The following is an 18,520-nucleotide window of genomic DNA, read 5'->3' as shown; positions in this document are numbered from 1 at the left end:
TTTAAAAGGACATGGCATAAGCTGAATCTGGGAGTGTGAAGCCAATTCTGGAGAAGCCTGGCGAGACTCCTGCTCCACACCCTCTTCCTGAACAGGCCAGTTCACCAAAACCAACCTGTGGAATGGCCTATTTGGCCAAGTAACAATTTGTCAAATTTACTGATTTCTTAAAAACTTGTCTCTTTTTAACTCTTCTAAAGTTTACAGCAATTTGTACTAGGAGGACTGGCAGGGCCTCGGAGGGCTGTGAGGGCTCCAGGGGTCTCTGGGGCCTTCACATTCTCCCATCTGTCTGTACCCACCTCTGCATCGTTCTCTGACTCTCAACCTCCTGTTTCTTTTGCTGACCCAGTGTCTCTCCCTTCTCCGTCTGAACTGCATTCTATTCTACTCCACCTTTCTGACATCCAGTCTCTCCTCTTTCCCTGATCCTTGCTCCTCCCCTCCTGACTCTCTCTGAGTTCAGCATCCAGAGGGCGCTGGGTATGACTGTGTAGGTTGTTCACTGCACAAAAGTGTCCTGCCAGCTCTGCCTGCCAAGATCCATCTGGATGGATGCCCATTTCCATTTGTAAAAAGGGGACTGACAAGGCCTCAGCAGCAGCCAAGCCTGTGCTTTGCATGGATTCTTCTCCACCTCTCTTGCAGCTGAGGGGCCCCTCTCTTGGCACCAGCTCCCCAAAATTAGAATAGCAGGGAGCTTAAGAAAACACCAAATGTTCTTACAATGCCATAGTGAAGTGAAAATGGAAATTGGTCAACTAAAATCATCCAAAGCTGTTAAAACCTCCCTGTTTAATATGATTTTCTATGAACTTTAGAAAGAGTTAAAAAAAAAACATGTTTGGCCTAAGTTGAAAGGTTGGTAGATTTAGTAAGCTGATCCACTGGTTTCACCAAACCGGGCTAGCATCCAGGAATAGGGAGGTCCATTATCTTTTGGGACACTTCTTCCTCACCAAAAGGACTGTCGAAAGACACATCCCACCCCGGCTGGTGGTTTCTATTTTACCACCAAATCTACAATACAGGAGGGAGGGAATCATGATAAATCCCAAGGGGTGTGCAAGATGCTGAGTTTCTGTACATTTAGTGTTACCAGTTCCTTTCCCCAAGAGGAAGGAATGCTGTTCCTGTGCCCTTATTGCAAGCTCATCGCCTCCACCCTCCCGTCCGTGATCACCACGATCGTCTACTAGACAAACGCAGTCTTTTAGAACATACTAACTATCATTGTGCTTTACAGTTGGTCACATAAATCATGGAGACCATGCTGTTTGCTTCTGCCCCCAGCACCAGCCACAGCCTTGTTCTCTGCGGTCCCGCCTTCTCCCGCACAGTTCTGATCGCCGCACAGTTCTGATCGCTGGTTGGCTACGTTTTCTCCTCTGCATGGTCACTGCTGCAAGCGTCCATGATGCAGCACACCCTTTGAAGCTGTTCTTCCAAATCCATTTAAACTGTATCTATTTTCGAACTGCGTGATCCTTCACCCCAAATAGCAGCTTGTCAGGCTGCAGTCACCTTGCTAACCCTAGTTTGCATTATGTCTGCTCCCTTGTTGCTATTAAGGGGATTAATTTTTTTTTTTTTTGGTGAGGAAGATTGGCCCTGAGTTAACACCTGTCACCAATCTTCCTCTTTTTGCTTGAGGCAGATTGTTGCTGAGCTAACATCTGTGCCAATCTTCCTCTACTTTATATGTGGGACGCTGCCACAGCATGGCTTGATAAGCGGTGTGTAGGTCCACACCTGGGATCTGAACCTATGAACCCCAGGTCACCGAAGCAGAGCACGCGAACTTAACCACTACACCACGGGGCCGGCCCCACGGGGATTAATTTTTATCTGACAATTCTCCCATTTTGAAGCTCATCTTTTGGATGGACTAAAGCTCCCCCTTTTCTCAGCCTCACTCCCATGAGATGGTCTAAGGAAATCAGTCCGTGCTTCCCTGAGCATTCGTAAAGGCAGCTCTGAAGGAGGGAAGGCAAGATGCTAACAGGAAAATACTTCTACTTTTCTACTCTGCACTCCTCCTAAACCCATCTCCTCTTCCAATTGGGTAGAAGACATTTGCTTCTTTTCTTAAAGCCCAGTGGTTCAAAAAAAAACTCCTGGATAAAAGCGTGAGGAAAGAACCAACTTTTGGAGTAGGAGATATTCTAAATTTAAATTGAAAGTCTATACTAGAAAATAAATAAATATGTGCACTGTAGCATGCTGAAATATTAGTCTCTTATAAACTGTCCAAGGTGACACAGCCGGATCGAAGGCAGATGCTGAACCCAAAATGTCAGGACCTGAAGAGTGAGCCCACTCTGATGGAAAGATGAATTTTTGTTCTGGACAGTACACGTTTTCCTTTGAAAAGCAGTTAGCATCGTTGGGTCATTGAGTGTTTGCAGGATCTGTGGCGTCAGCTCTTCTGAAAGACCCAGGGAGAATAGCTAGCTTGCCCCAAGCAGCTGGATGCAGGACAGTGCTCCAATCCTAGACCATGCAGAGAAAACTGTGGAACCACCAAAAGCTCGTACTTTGTATGTAATATCATCCACTGGAATGGATGATATAAACACGAAGCGTGCTGCTCTTGACTGTTTCCATGACCTCTGCTATGTTGATTTCCTGACGCTAAGAAGTTTTAAAATTAAAAAAAAAAAATGAAAATAGTCAAGAGATTTACTCTTAAAAGCTTTGAAAGTAGGATAAACTGAGCGTAAATAAGAAGATTCTCTCTCACGGGGTGGGGGGTGTCATTGGTGGCGCCATTTCTGATCCTTATCTCATAGTTAAGAATAACTGATTCACATGTTTATTAACCATTTATTGTGCACCTTCTGTGTCAGGCAGGATGCTAGGTCCTGGAGATAAAAGGTGACTAAGTACATTCCCTGCCTTGAGGAGTTCAGAGCCTACGAGGAGCAGCAGATGTAAAGAAGGAATACGAGAAGTGCCATGGAAAGGTACGTACATATTACAGTGACAGCTTAACATCTAATTTAGAAGAAAAAAACAACACTTACATTTTTTCTATGCATCTTTTTTTTTTTAATTTTATTTATTTATTTTTTCCCCAAAGCTCCAGTAGATAGTTGTATGTCATAGCTGCACATCCTTCTAGTTGCTGTATGTGGGACGCAGCCTCAGCATGGCCAGAGAAGCGGTGCGTCGGTGCGTGCCCGGGATCCGAACCCCCGGCCGCCAGCAGCGGAGTGCGTGCACTTAACCACTAAGCCACGGGACCGGCCCTCTATGCATCTTTTAATGACAATTCCTCTAGCCAAGATGTTGGACCAATCGATTGAATCATGATAAGGATAATGTATGGGAGACACTTCATACACAGCATACTCAAATACTACTGGTTTTCGTGTTGAAGAAACCCCTGTTTCAAGCACGGCAGCAAGGGCTCCAGGATGGGGGCCTCAGGGCCAGACAGCCTACTGGCTGGAAACAGGGCAGTTCAGAGGAAAAGGCCCTGGAGAATGAGCCCAGAAGGCTGGCTTCCAGCTGGTTCCATTACTGGGTGCTTGGGCAAGTCACCTATCCTCTCTGAGTCATTTCCTTTTCTAAAAAATTATGGGTTTTGACTAGTTCAACCTCAAGTTCCTTTCCAACAAAGGATTCTGAGTCTCAGTTTCTATGGTGATAATCTACCCTGAGACAGTTCTAGTTCCAGATGGTTTTTAGATCTAGGATTAGAATAATTAAACAAACAAAACCTCTACATGGGAAATCAAAGCATTTTTCTAGATCTTAAGTGGTTATCATTTCAAATAAACTTGTTGCTCTTGTTTTAGAGGTACAGAGTATTGCCTGTGAGCTGAAGGAGAGAAGGAATATCCTGAAACCCAATCTGGTGAAGTTCTCCATCGGACTCAACTATAGCTGTGGGAAGATGTTTAAATGGAGCAAAGGAGATAGAGGAGGTCAGACCCCGGGGTGCAGAGCCAGCAACAACCCAAAGCTTCTAGCTTTCCATGCTGATGAGGTCCAAGTCACAGAACCTGGCATCTGAATCAACTCGACTTTCACCTTCCAGTCATTGAACACAGTCTCCAAAAGCTGAGGTCTGTTCTTGGAATAGAAGCCTTCTCTGTTTTTCCTAAAATCCTCTTAAACAGTTTCAAGGTTGTTCAGGGTTTTGTTAATATTTTAGGGAACTATGGAAAAACCATAGAGAGAAATAATGCAAACAGGGGAGCAGAGTTGCCTGGGGTAACCTGTTCTGACTCAAAAAGGCATGCGATCAGCAATTCCTCCCCCGTGAGGTGGCGCCCAGTTTCATGAGGGACGGACTGGTCAGAAGGGCTGGGTTGGGGTGACGGGGTGGCTGAGGACACAAGGTCATGACTCGGGTGGCAGAGGTGTTCTGTGATGGACTATTTGTCTCTTGCTGCTCTTGTTACAATCTATTCAGGTGTTGGATCATTGGATCAAATATTAAGCTGTGGGCTTTGAAAAAATATCCATTAAAAGTTTAAAACAAGTGTAGGGCTTGATTTTAAAGGACCGATACCAGGACGCATCAAGCTGAATGGTTCTTGTGATCCTGGCAGGAAGGACAACAATTGCTGTGTTTCTGTCATCAGCATAACCCAACACCTTTCACTGCCTCAGGTCCTTGTGATCGGTCATTATGATGGGAACTGCACACACCCAGGCATTTCTGTAACATGCTTATACTGTATTATATAAACGGAGAATTTCTACAGGACCCAACAGGAAATGTGTGGCCACAGCAAACAATGAAAACTGAACTGAGTTCAAAAGACCCATATTTCTTTTTATCCTCTTCTCATCTCTATCTTTAGAATCCAAAGGGCACAGTCTATAACGTAAGGGTGTTTATAAATTTTATAAACAACCTTAAATTATATACCATGTGCTTTGGATCATAGAGCACGTATTTTCTCCATGTTTTTTGAACATTATCTTGTGCAAGTGAATTACCCATGGGAGTGGATAAAGGAAGGATGGTGCTGTTTATTTAAGGCTGTGCACGGAGTCACCGATGGCATTGTCAACGCCGCTGTGTTATCCACTTGTGTTCACAGCTGTATCCTTGAAGAGGGCCCAGGGCTTGGGATGTAGTAGGTGTTCGATAAGTATGTGTTGAATGATGAATAAATAAGTGGATACATCAGCCAGATGTAATTAGCAAAGGAACTTTTACCGGGGAAAAGGAAATATCACCAATTGAATTTGGAAAAGGGGCAGGGATGGTTGTACAGTTGACTCTGGATATTTAAAAATGGGCTGGAAATTATCTAGCAAGACAAGAGTATTATTAAATTTGAAGGCAAAGTCTGCCATTCTTCAGCATTTAAGAAGTCCCAAGGAAACTTGACCCTTTATTCTTAGATTCAATGACCTCCTCGAATAACAACCGTTCATATTTTGGGAAGAAAATGTGTTGAAGAGGCTGTTCCTTAATCTAGTATAACATCACATTTTGCAATACCAGACCTCTCCCTTTAAAATGACTTTCCCCCCCTTTCCAAAAACAAAAACAGAGAGAGAATGAGAAAAAGGGAGAGATGGCGAGAGCGAGCGTGTGTGTTGGTCTGTCTCCTTACCGTCAGCGATAAGGCCATGCAGATGAATGTGAACTTCTTGATGTGGGCTGCTGCGACTGTGCTGCTGCTGTTGGCCAGCTTATTGCTGGGGTTATTCTAGAGGGAAAGAAAAGGACAACGATGACTGGCCTCCGGTTACCCTTGGCTGACCACATGAGCATCTCGTTTCTGTTTTACATGATGCGTCAGAAGTCAAGATGTCAAGTGACAGCCTGGAAGACGGCTGTCACGTTGAGTGTCTCTCAGACAGCTGTCAGGTTTCTGGACGTGAACATTAACCAGAGGGAGTTCCAGAGTGAACGCCCGGCAGTGTCTCCTGAATCCTCCCCTCCCCTTCGGGCTGGGCGCCCACCCAGCCCAGTTTAGGGCCTCAGCCCGGGTGCTCCCCCCTGCGCACCACAGACATCTCCCTGAATACCATGGCCCTGCTCGGTGACCTACAGGGCCCTCTCCTCCCCCTAAATGGACTATAAGCTCGACTGGGCATTCAAGGCCTATTGCCCTGACCCCGACTCACTTCCCCGCCATACCTTCTTGACCTGTATCCCAAAGGGAAGCTCTTGCTCTTCCCCTGGCACACTTAGAGCTTTCCCGTTTCTGTGCTTTTGTGTCTTCTTCTCTCGTTGGATCTTCTGATCTCAAAAACACCCCTCTCTTCAAGGCCCACCATCCTCACAGCCCATCTGTTCCTTAAAGTCTCTCTGATCTTATACTTCCAAACTGCCCCCGGGCCCCCGTTCCTGTACTGTCCACCACCCGGGAGCTTTCTGCAGGCAGGTAGGGTATCTGTACTCAGGGGGCCTGTGTCAAAGCCCCTGTGAGGTGTGCTCACTCTCTGAGATAAAGGACTGAGTGTTGCACCCTTCTCTTTAGCTCCTGCAACTTGGCACAACACTTCTTGCGTAGAGAAGGTGCTCAAAAAGCCTTTGTAAAATCAAGTTTTAAGCAAATTGGCTTGGCTGTCCTCCTACACATCCCTGAACCTGAGGCTTTGCTGAAGCCATCCTGGTGTCACTGCTAAGTATGCCCATCACCCAATCAATACAAGTGCCAGGCTCTTGCCTGTGACAACCAGCAGAGAAAAATAACCCCAGCCTTGTTATGGATCCAATTAGTCCCAGAGCTGACTAACAAAAATCACCCCTGAGTACCTGGCTCCTCATCCAGCCTAATGAGAGACACCCAAGCAGAGCTATTAGAGGTTCCACTCGGAAAAGAGCTTTGATGCTTCCTTTACTTCAGAGGCCAAAGAAATCTCTTAAATCCCTTCCCCTTATAGATGCCACCAGCACAAACCTCTGAATGGGTTTACCTTTTCTTAATTCCAGTCTCTGAAACATATCTGCTTTTCTGAGTAACAGGCTGCCATAGCAAAGTGCAGATCACAGGGAGTGGGACATCTCCCCCTCTGTACCCACCCCGAGATCTGTGAGAGTGGCGCCCTGGTGGGCTGAGTGACAAGGCGGCCAGGCTGCAAAGAATCAGGCAACCTCAAAATGCAACCGTCCCCTCTGGTGACAACAATGTGCCATAGCGCCTTCAGGTGCACTTTTATTTTTAAAATAGCAAATATTTCTGCAAGTATGGTGGGAATAAACTAGCTTGTATCATTAGATCAGCATCTGGGTTTTGTTTTGTGTGCCCAATCTGCTTAGAAACATACTCTTTTGCAGATGAGAAGTGAACATTAGAGAGATCTGGTACTAGTAGAAAACTCTCCCAGTCCAATATTTAGCTAGAACCCTCAGAGTTATGCAAGAAATTTTAAATCTCTTCTTCTGGAACCCATAAAGAGGCTAAGGATTTCAACTGTCAATGCAGCAAATTCTGGAAGTCCACACGGAGGTGTCTAAGATTTGGGTGAATAGATGGCATTCATATAAATGGCCTGGAGCAGCTCAGTGGAATGCTTGGAAGCAGTGGGTGAGGTTTCAAAAGGATTCTGAGTAACTCCAGCTTCTGGCTAGAGACACGTTCGTTAAAGGAATTTTTTCGTAGCAGCTAACCTCTGTGATCACGAATAAAACAATGTTTTTCTTGGATGCTCCTGGTGAAACTGTATAGGGTATATTGTTAAGTTTTATTATTTCAAGGTAGCCAAAAACAATTTCAGAGGAGACTTTCATAGCCAGGAGGTTCTGAAACTTTAGTATCTGCTATTCTCATCAAGTTTTCTTATATAATCTGGCATATTATATATGCCAGAAATTTAGCAGGAAGACTTATATCCATTTTGGTTTTCTAGGATTTACTTCTATACACACGTTCCTTGAAATGAAAACAATGATTTCTATCAGTAGATTGGATTAAACCCATTCAAACACAGACCGTCAGCTGTCTCCTGGGAGTGACTCACGACTTTTGAAGTCCACTCTCCAAGTCCTGTGAAGCAGGACTCAAATGCATTTTTCAGGAGATGCTCTGCATCCTGATGTTGCAAGTGAATGTTTGAAGTAGGTGGTAGGTCCAACTAACAGCCTATTGGGGAAGTTCCACACTCAGTAAAGAGTTCTGGGCACCACCACTCTCTCTCACGTTAGGCTGTGTGGTGGGAATCCTTGAAGGGTTTCGAGGTGAGGTGCTGAGCATGGGTGTGGGAAAAGAGGCAGGTGACGGTGACACAGAATAGCATGGGGGATGGGTGGGTGTGGAAGGATGCCGTGGACGGGGAGGTGTGAGCAGAGGGGTTTGTGCTTGCAATGAGCATGCACACTAACACGTAAATTCCGCCTATGGGCCGCAGGTGTAGAGAAGGAGGTGGACCCACAGTGGACGATGTCTTTCCAGCCTTTATCCTCCATCTGCACCTCATCCCTGTCAGAGATGCTCAGGGGGTGCCCTCAGGTCAGGGCGCTGAGTGGAGGGAAAACCTCTCCCGGGCCCCCACTCCACAGGTCTTGCCCCCTCCCAGGAGCCCACAGACAGTTTAAAGGGGAGCATTTCAGAAGCTGGCAGGTGTGAAGGAGTAAGAGAAGCTTACAGCCTGTGGCCTGGCCTTGCTTTGTATAGTTTTCCTGGGTTTCCTATACCCGCGGGGTCTGGGTGGGGGTGGGGAGAAGGAAGGAGGAGGGAGGCCAGCCTTAGCCAGCCAGAACCCAACTGCCCGTGCTGCCAGACTTGATCTGCTGGGACCCCGGCAAAGAGGCTTCCTCTTCTCTCCTCCCGGGGCTCTTGTTGGGATAAGATAAAATGGTATTGGTGATGGCTTTGAGCTAGTTCTATAGCAATTCGAGGCCAAACTTGTCTTCTATCAAGAGTACAAGTGGCAGGTTGGGTGCTTCTTTCCTATTTTTCATTTAAAAACACTGCACACTATCTGTTTTGGGGTCTCTCTTACTACTTATTTGTTTTAGGATAAAAGTCTACAGGTTCAAATAATTAAGAGTTAATCAAATTGACATTTATGGAATGATCGGTGGGACAGCCCTGACCCAGCCATAGGCTACAGGTCTGAGGGGTTACGTGCCTCCCTCGGCCATGTGAGCAGCTGCAGGAGGACAGAGCAGCTGTTAGCAGAGGCTTTCAGCTGGAACAAGTCTGCTGCACCCAAACCAACCTGGACCCGAGCCTGCAGCACAGACAACTAGAGCGTGCACGTACCACAGCACACAGGAAGAGGGCCGTAAGCTCGTTAGCTCATGTACACAACTTCCTGTCTGTACCTTCACCTCTGCCATGAGGTGAGGAAAGTATTAGTTTAATTTTAAAAAAAAACAAACCACAGAAACAAAATCCAACATATTAAAAATTTTTGAGAGTATATTTTCCCTTTTGCAAATAAATACTTTCTCAGTAGGAATAACCTAAAAGTGAATATCAGTTTGGAGAAACATTTTAGAATCAGCATCAAGGTGAGCTTCAGTCGCCTCTGCTATTTTCTGAGGGAAGTATTCCACAGTTAGCTGCAACATCCTCAACACCACATTAACCTTACAAAGGGAGGGGAGATGGAGGAACACAAAGTGCTCCTCACCGGAGATGCCTGTCTATCAAAAGCTCATTTTCAAAAGTGTGTTTAAGACACCACGACGCACAGGTTCTCACCTTGTCAAAAGCAGGGTAGACAGCGCGGATTTCCGTCAACCAACCATATGGCATGTGGCCCACGGGGTACGTGGCTGTCAAAATTGCCACTGCCTACAAGAGGAAGAGCCAGCAGAGTGAGCGTCGGCATCCGCAGAGAGCATTTCCAGTAGCTGCCGCTGGCTGCGTGGTAGAGCAGGCTGTCTCAGGTGCGACCCCCACTGACAGATCACTCCACACTGGGTGACAAGCACTGGCCAGCCACAAGATGGCCTGGGAGTGGGAGAAAGGGGCAGCACTCCACCACATCCCTGGGAGTGGGTTGTGTGGGCCCAGGGAGGACACCTGAGACCAGGAAGCTATGCCTTGTTTTACACGAATCCGAGAAACAGGTTCAGGTGGCTGGCTCAGAAGCCAAGATTCCAACCAGGTCTACCAGACTCCAGAATCTTTGCTCTTTCCATCGAGCCAAACCCAACCCTCTCATCTGGCCCAATTCTTGAGGCTCAAAATGTGCTTTTGAGCCCTCTCTGCTCTCCGGATGGTCTTCCGTCAGGATCCACCTCTACATCTGCATGCTGTCCTTCAGGGTGGCTGATGGTATGGGTTTGTCAATGGCTTTATAGTACCATCCTTCTAACTCAACTCATGGCCAATCTGTTCCATCAGCATAGCCCAATTTTGATTTTTAATTTAAGAAAGCTAAATAAAGATTTCTTACAGGAAGCCAAAAATGTTCTTTCATGAAAATGAGAGTTTCTTTTCTTATGTGAATGCAAGGAAGGAAAAGGAAAACAAGGCATCTAACCCTACATTTTGGCAGAGTTCAACTCCCTAACTAGCTAGTAAAGGAGGAGTACAGGCTTCATCTATTTTAATTAACGTAACAGTGATGCCAGGAACATGAGGTAAGTCCCCAGCTGGGTGAAGACACTACTGTGAGGAGTGGGGTGGAACAAAAGAGAGTGCTGGAATTAGGTGCACACGGACTCAGACCTCCCCTTCATCACCTACCAGCTGTGTGAAGCATGAGCCCTCTCAGGCCTCCCTTTCCCTTCTCCAGCGGAGCCGTGAGACTAACAATACCTACCTTGCAGGGTTGGTGGGAGTCAATGAAATGTGCATAAAGGCCGACACATTAGACGATTGATAAATGCCAGTTCCGTACCCCACATGCTGTGTCTCTATGCCACTGAGGTCGATTTAGAAACATTCCTAATACATAATTTGCCTTGTTTTTCTAAGGGGAAGATGGAGTTCTAGCACACGGGTGATAGGGGTCACATACTTTTTATTGGGCAACATAAACTGAAGTGGGTAAGTAAAAAAGCTGTGGTGCTATAGAAGCCATGCAAAATGACATTCATGAGTCAAAAAACAAAATCCAGGAACAAACTGAGGCAAGAAGGAAGCATTCTGCTCGTGATTTATGGGCCTCTTTTTCCCAGCCAACATGAGCTGCTTCCCAGGACATGGAAACTGGCAGGAGACCCCAGGCAGGAGACATGCTGACAGCGCAGTCCAGAGCCATGTGTAAACAGGAGGCCCTAACGAGCAGCCACTAGCCTTCCTGAAGGATCAGCAGTTCCAGAGACAGAATTAATTCTCCAGAGGGCAGCGGGGGAGGCAACAAATGAAGTAATTCTATTTGTTCATACCATACTTGAAAGATGGAAAAGATGATTCAACTCTTTCTTTGGAGTAACTGCCAGTTTCCAGATAAATTTCTGGAGTTGTGAGTGAGTAAATAATGGGGATACTCATTTGGAGGAGGCAGATTGCCAAAAATCACAAAGCCATGATGGGTTGCGTGGTATATGCAGAGGGGAGAAGAAAGAACAGGTGAGAGTAGGTGGATCAAAATGGCGGCACCTGCCCTTCCCCCTCTGGGTATTTTCACTTCTGCTGCTGCCCCGTGGCACATTCCATCGTCCTCTGCAGCTACAAGGAGGAGGCATCATGCTGACTCCATGGACAAACGGAAAGGCTGTTGGGCGGATTAAAGAAAATCTGTGTTCTAATTTTAGCCCAGCTTCTTGCTGGTTTTGTGCCCCTAACCTTGTGTTTTTGCCTCAGTTTCCTCATATGATCAATGAGAAGGATGAATGAGATGTTTTCTTCCATACTCACAAAGATACAAAATTACATGATTATAAGTCACTGAATGAGAGCCTCATGGCTTCCTAGTGTGAATGCGTCACATAATTTAATATCACAGCATTACTTGAGCTCTCAGGATGAATTGGAAAAAAATTTGTAATCTACCTCCCCCATCCCCAATCTTTACAAGGCGACTATGAGTGTCTACATGCCCGGAAACTGCCCTACCTCCGTAGCTGCAGAACTGCCACCAAGGTCTCGGGAAACAAAGAGGTTGACAATAGGCCTACTGATTCTCTGTGTAGCCAAGATGAGAGCCAAAGGCCACCAGAAGCTCAGCATCTTTCTTACTGTTGCATCTCCCTGCATCAAAAAATGGAGATAAAAGTTCACTGAACTTGAGAAGCAGAATAGAAAAACGAATTCAGAGCCAAAGCCTTTCCTTTTGATGTCAATCATGAGTCAATTTACTATACTTAAAAATAATATAGGGAAAGTCTTTGTAGACAAGCCAAGTTGAATTAAAGTAAAATGTACAGTCTTATTAGAAATTAACTAGGACAGTTGGCAAGCTACTGTGAAATCAAAACACACATTTAAGCTTGATGGATCCAATTATTTTCCAAAAAGGACAACTCTAACCAAGGCAGAACCCAACTCCATGGCCTGAGAAACAGGTTGGAAATTAGTTTTTGTTTAAGTCATCAAACTGACTGGCTAGAAGCCAGGCCAGTAAGAGGTAACTCTTAGAAGTAAAGAATTATTATAATTTATTTTGGAATCAGTCAGCACACAAATGAGCTTAATTATTTGGGCACTGTACAAATCTACTATAGCGGTTCTTACTCTCAAAGCTCTAACAGAAGTCATGTAAATGTTTAGAAGCATAAGCAAAATAAAAGCATGGTAAAGAAAAGGCAATTTACTAAGAATTCTACAGCAAAGATGTGTGCTATCTTTAAAGCCTATCTTTAAGGGCTTTCATTATTTAACTATGCTTTTGATTCTTCCTGAAGGTAAGAGTTCCACTGTGGAACCATCTCAGCCACGTTAACTTATTTCTCTTTGCTGGTGGCTGAATGTTAAGAGATGGATTTTTATCATCAAGACCAATATGATGTGGTTGTCTTAGTGATGGAAATAACTAGATCAGATTTTATCGATGGCCTGACCTTGGATCGAGGTGTGTGGTCAATACAATTATTGCTGTGACATGATTAAAGTAGCATGTGGTCAAAGGTGGGATCGGGGGTGAAGTGTGGTGATTTATTCAGATATTATCATGTACATCTGCCTTATAGCTAGATGGAAACAAACCCAAATGATGTCTAATACCCAAGGGTTGAAAAGATTAGCATACATATAAATCAGACTACTTATACTTATGATGAAAAGGATGCTTTGGTCATTTGCGTAAGATTATACCTTGCTTGCGTCTTATTCAACATTCGATGCACCTGCCAAGCTCTGCCTCCATCAAGGAGGCATTTCAGACCACATCACTATCTTCCTTCCAGCTTCAATGGCCCTTGTGTTCTCACAGCAGTCTATGTGTGTCTTGGATTCATGTCTAACTGTTGCTTCTGTGTTGGTCTTATCTGCCAAATGGGATGTAAAGCTGCTGGAGGGTGGAAACCATATCTTAAAATTTTCTGCGTCGCCCTATGGTACCTAAATGCTCTGCTCACTCCATAGAAAGTACCTGAATGAGCAATTGAGATTGGCCAGTACAGAAAGTATGAACAAAGCCTGGATCACTGCTGTGAAATTAAAAATAATCAAATGTGAATTCAAAGGAATCATGGGTCCTAAAATCTTTGTTGACTTATAGAATAACTAATTTTCGGACAATAGAGAGTAAAAAGAGCCATACATATTGCATCTACTCCTCAGCCTGACATGACTCACCGTGCCTCAGTCTCCTCCTCTGGAGATAAGGAGGCTGGATGGAGACCTCTAAGATCTTTTCCATCTCCAGAGTTCATTAATTCTCCAACTGTCTTTCCCTGTGGACAGTACTTGGCACTTGGCTTTTGGGTACGACATCCTAGAGCACCTGCTGATTATAGTGACTTCTCATTTCACATGGGGTGGGGTAAAACTTTACTCCACTGGAATGTACAGACAGGCTGTCAGTGAGTTCTAAGGACATACCCCCAGCTCTGGTCCACTCCTGTCGGGGATGATGTCGTGGATGTTCTTGTAGTAGCCCAGGCACAGGGTGGTGCAGCGCACAAGGGCACCCATGTACAAGGAAAGGATCGGGATGAGCAGGGGCTCTCGGCATTCCAGGTGACTGTGAAGCAAAATGGCTACAAAAACGACCTGAGAGATGGGAAAACAAGAACAAGTCAGAGGGGAGAAGATGGAACCAATCGATAGAAGCACAGCTCGACCTCTTGCACCTGGATAAGACAGATCTCTGAGCGAAAACCTCAAGGCTGATGAGAAAGAGAACAGAGACTTGGGCTACAGCTCAATGCTGCTCTTGTAGAATTCAGGGTCATTTGAAATTCACTGGAAGAGCACACAATCATTTTGTTATATCCACCACTAAGATTATTTTAAGGCAACTGCACATGTGGCTAAGGTTATCATTAAAAAATATCTAGAAACTTTGCCTCCCCAGACCCTAAAATATGCAAAAAAAGTTTTTCCCTTTTGAGGCTGGATACTGACGAGCATATGAAATCCACACCTGAGGACCTAAATTACCTTCCACAAAGGAAAAAACAGTGGTGATCAATGACGGTATAGAGAAAAATGGACATTAACATCTAGAAGATGGAATTCACTAAAAATGCTGCAAAAGGCACCAATGTTAATTATTATAAAACGAGCTAAATTAAAGATATTAACTTATAAAAGTGGAATAGGTCGAAAAAATACATAGTCAAGAGGGATTGAAATAATAAATTGTCAATCTCCATTGAACAGTACAGTCTCTAAAGCAAAATTAACAATGTATTTGACCTCCTGTCCTGTAGAAATAAGAGAATCAGCCCAGCCGCAGAGTCCTCCGGGGATTTACACATCCAGAAGACATTGAGGTGTACTGAGTGCAAAAGCAGGGTAGTAGGGAAGGGGGATATTCTCTGAGCTACATCGACCTTTATAGCCAAATATCCATGGAATGAGAGATAGGCATTCAAAATATACCACCACTGAGTGATCCTGACTAAAGGAGGCTTATCTTGATCACTGCACCATCAAGCAATCAGTGATGAGAGAAAGTTGAAAGAGAAGCTGGGGACTCACTGAATGAGTACATTCCATTGCTGCAGGGGACACAGAAAAGCAGGGCCATCCAGAGAGACTCTTCTGAACGAAATAAAAGTATTTGATGCCAGAGGAGGTTCGCTTTTAGCACAGACTGACATCTGTGCCTGGCTGTCATTTTCAAAGCCAGGAAATGAGACTGACCCTGTCACAGATGTCTTCAGGGGAATGCAGAGGACAGAGGTACTGCTCGGCTACGTGGACACAACCAGGCTGCCCGGAGCACAGGCGACACTGAGTGGACACAAGTTGTGTGGTGCTCACGCTAATGCTCACTGAGGATAAAGTGGAGCCCAGTGATGGAAGCAAAGGTGCAGGAGTGTCTCTATGCCTGTTGCTTCCCAGGGGTACAACTGGAATGTATTAACTCAAGGATCTGGAGACCAGCTGGGGGAAGCCTTGTTAAGAACACACTGTGTTTGGAACAGAAGATTGAGAGTTTCGTGATGGAGCCAAGATGCCCATTTATTTCACTAACTAATTAGAGGCCTCCAAGGTACCCTAATGTGCAAACCCAGATTAGTATGGCGGCAGCAAGCTTAACATTTGACATCAACAACCTATGGTGTAAACTAAGATGATCATGTTTAGAGACCGAAAACTCGTTGTAGGAAAAATGAACAAGTGAAGACCAACTCCTCCTCTGCCAAGTCCAGGAAGGCTGCCGGGGCTTCAGGACAGCTATGCAAGATGAACAGGACTAAGGAGGAGAATCTGGACTCGAAGGGAAAGAGAGACACGGGCAAAAGAGGAGCAGGTGTGGAGATGACAAGGAGATGGCCTGATTTGCAGAGTGGGCTATGGCGGGATGGAGGGAGGGCACGATGTGTTCATTCAGCCAGCAGTGCTCCCAAGGCCAAAGTGAAGATTTTGTCAGCTTCCCCTGTATTTTTAAAAGCTTGATGCTATGTGGTCCAACACTTATGATAGATCTTACATCTTCATTGTGGATTGTATCATTTATCAATTTAAAATAACACCTGGGCCTTTTGCATTTCAATCCAGAATTATGATTTCAAATCTGATATAGCCATCAAAAATGTTGGATTCTTTTCTGAAAGGAACCTACTATCTCAGTGGTGAGGACCAGGCTTGTGAAGGAAAGAAGGTGGTGGCTCTGGGAGAGCCAGGCTGTGGGGTGAGGGAGGGTCCCCCATGCGGAGTGCTGTCTGAGCTGGGACCTACAGCCTTGGCAGGAGCCAGCAGCGGGTGGCAGGAGTTGATGGTAGGTGGGGAGAACTGTGGCAGAGCATTTCCTTCTGGGCAAAGGGATCCAGGCAAAGACCCCTAGCGGGAGGGGACTTGGCCACCGAGGCCCTGAAAGGAGGCCCTGTGGCTGGAGACCAGAGGGCGAGGGGACGAGAGGAGAGTGCAGGGCTGGGCAGGAAGCAGGGCCCACAGGTCTTCAGCACCTTGCAGGCCATCACCTCACAGGATTGTGGCTTTTTATTTCAACAACATCAGGAAGAAATTTTAAAGCAGGTTTTTAGGCAGGGGGTGAAATTCTGAGAATTTCACTGAGAACAGATCACCGTGGCTGCAGTGGGGAGGGACGGAGGAGAGCTAGTGCAGACTGGTGAGGCGAATCAGGAGGCAAATCTAGTTCCAGGTGGGAAGGGTGATCCCTTGGACCAGCGCGGGGGGGCAGCAGAGGTGGGGAGAAGACGACAGATGAAAGATGTATTTAGGATTAAAATCTACATGGCTGGTGACGAATAGGGACGCTCTTAGGGTGGTTCCCAAGTTTCTGACCAGAAGGTAGTGCCAGTGATTCCTTCAGAAATGCAACCATTAAGATCATGAAGATCATGGACTGAGGCTTAAGATGGCTTTGAAGGATCTGAGGGGAAATATCACAGAGACATTTAGAGAGCTCAGAGGAGAGGGCCAGGCTATAGATAATAACTTGGGGACCATCAATCATGTTATAGATGGTATAAAGCTAGGACATGAATTAGATTCTTCATGAATAGAATACAGAGTGAGGAGAGGGATGGGTCTTCAACATTTACACGTCAACAGAGGAGGCTGAGCCTTCAGAATTAGGAGAAAAACCAGGACTGTGGTGGTGAGAGCCAGCGGGAAGGAGCATGTCACTGAGGAGGGAGCAGTCAACAGCGTGAAGAGATGCTGCGACAGCCAACAACTTAACTGAAACTGTCCCCTGGACTTAATGGCACGAAGGTCACTAGTGAGAACTAGTTGGGTGAACTGATGGGGGTAGAAGTCAGCCTGGAGTAGGTAAAAGAATGAAAAAGAAGTGGAAAAATGGAGACTGTGAATGGAAACCACACTTCCAAATGTCTGGCTGTCAAGTAATGAGAGAGAGTATTGTAGCTAGAGAGTTGCGTGGGAGCCAGAAAAAGCTTCTTGTTGTGCTAAGATGGCAGATATTTGAGCATGTTTACATGTCAAAAGAAATGACCCAGGGAACAGAGAATGGATCACTGATGACTTACTGAATAACGTTCCCGAGAAAGCAGGACAGGACAGGATCCAAGGAACAGGGGGAAGAAGTGGCCATGGACAGAGGAGGTACACCTCCTCTCCTATAATGGGGGGAAACAGAGATGACGCAAGAGTGTGAAGGTAGGCCTGTAGGTTTGGTGGCCAGAAGTTGAAGAATTCGGTTGCTTCAATTTTCTCAGTGAAGTGGGAAATGAGGTTGTGTGTTGGGAAGAGTGAGGTGGGTGGAGACCCTCTGAGATCCGTAGCTACCAGAGTCAGGGAGGTGAGTGATGAGACTATAAATTCATAGTTTGATCAGTTTGTCCTGTTGCGTAACTTTTTGCAGGAGCACTTGCTCCCTGGGTCCAGGTTGGTGAAGGGGGCACCCCATGGGGTGGGTCAGGATTGGGATCTTGCCAGAAGGCTGAGGTGAAAAGGTGGGAGACCAGGGGATTTACAGTAGAGCAGTAAGATCACTGGACTGGGATCTTGGGTCCCATACCTGGGATCTCAACTGACTTCAAAGGCAAGAGCTGATGACAGCAGAAAGGTTAAAGGACTGGGGGTCCCGGTGAGGTCCAACAACCTCAAGGGAATTCTCATTTTGATATTGAGCAAGCTAAGAAAGTCCAGGTGATCATGAAATAAAACAAAAACAGCACTATTTTTCATAAATCCCTTGGCAATCTGATTGGAACACATGGCTATTAACAGTAACGGTGGCAAAGAAAAGCATTGCACGTTTGAACCAAACCAAGAGCTTTTTTGTAGTACTGTGTGAAATCAACTTGCTTAGTAAAACTTTTAAAAAATGAGAGTTGCCACTAAAACTCAAGGCATTATAAACAATTTTCATTTTATCATTGGTGATTACTTGCTAGCTTTCTATGCCAAGGTGGTATATCAAAGGACTGCCTAGGATCTACTCCTCGTTACCAAATTTGGTAATTCACAAATGCTCTCAAGTAATGAGAGGAATGAAGCTGGGGTGGGGGTGGGGTAAGAGACTTAAGAATAAAAATCGAATTTATTCCCCCAACCAAACTGTGGTAGGAACTCAGAATGGAAGGTTTAAAATAACTGCTTCA

General features: G+C 45.5%; 1 protein-coding gene across 1 annotated transcript in view; it reads right to left on the bottom strand.

The window, feature by feature from the left end:
• The window catches only part of ANKH (ANKH inorganic pyrophosphate transport regulator), a 138,351-nt gene that overhangs the window by 25,185 nt on the left and 94,646 nt on the right, over positions 1–18,520 (bottom strand). Inside the window, exons 5-8 of the mRNA XM_058564319.1 lie at positions 13,860–14,030; positions 11,934–12,068; positions 9,627–9,719; positions 5,583–5,678 (exon numbers count right to left, since the gene is read on the bottom strand). Of these exons, the coding sequence (XP_058420302.1) occupies positions 5,583–5,678; positions 9,627–9,719; positions 11,934–12,068; positions 13,860–14,030 (495 nt within the window). The remainder of the gene's footprint in view (positions 1–5,582; positions 5,679–9,626; positions 9,720–11,933; positions 12,069–13,859; positions 14,031–18,520) is intronic.

The sequence above is a fragment of the Diceros bicornis genome, chromosome 20, assembly GCF_020826845.1.
Source record: "Diceros bicornis minor isolate mBicDic1 chromosome 20, mDicBic1.mat.cur, whole genome shotgun sequence".
Lineage (NCBI taxonomy): Eukaryota > Metazoa > Chordata > Mammalia > Perissodactyla > Rhinocerotidae > Diceros > Diceros bicornis.
Note: the sequence above shows the minus strand (reverse complement) of the source record. Positions and strands in the feature narration are given on the sequence as shown.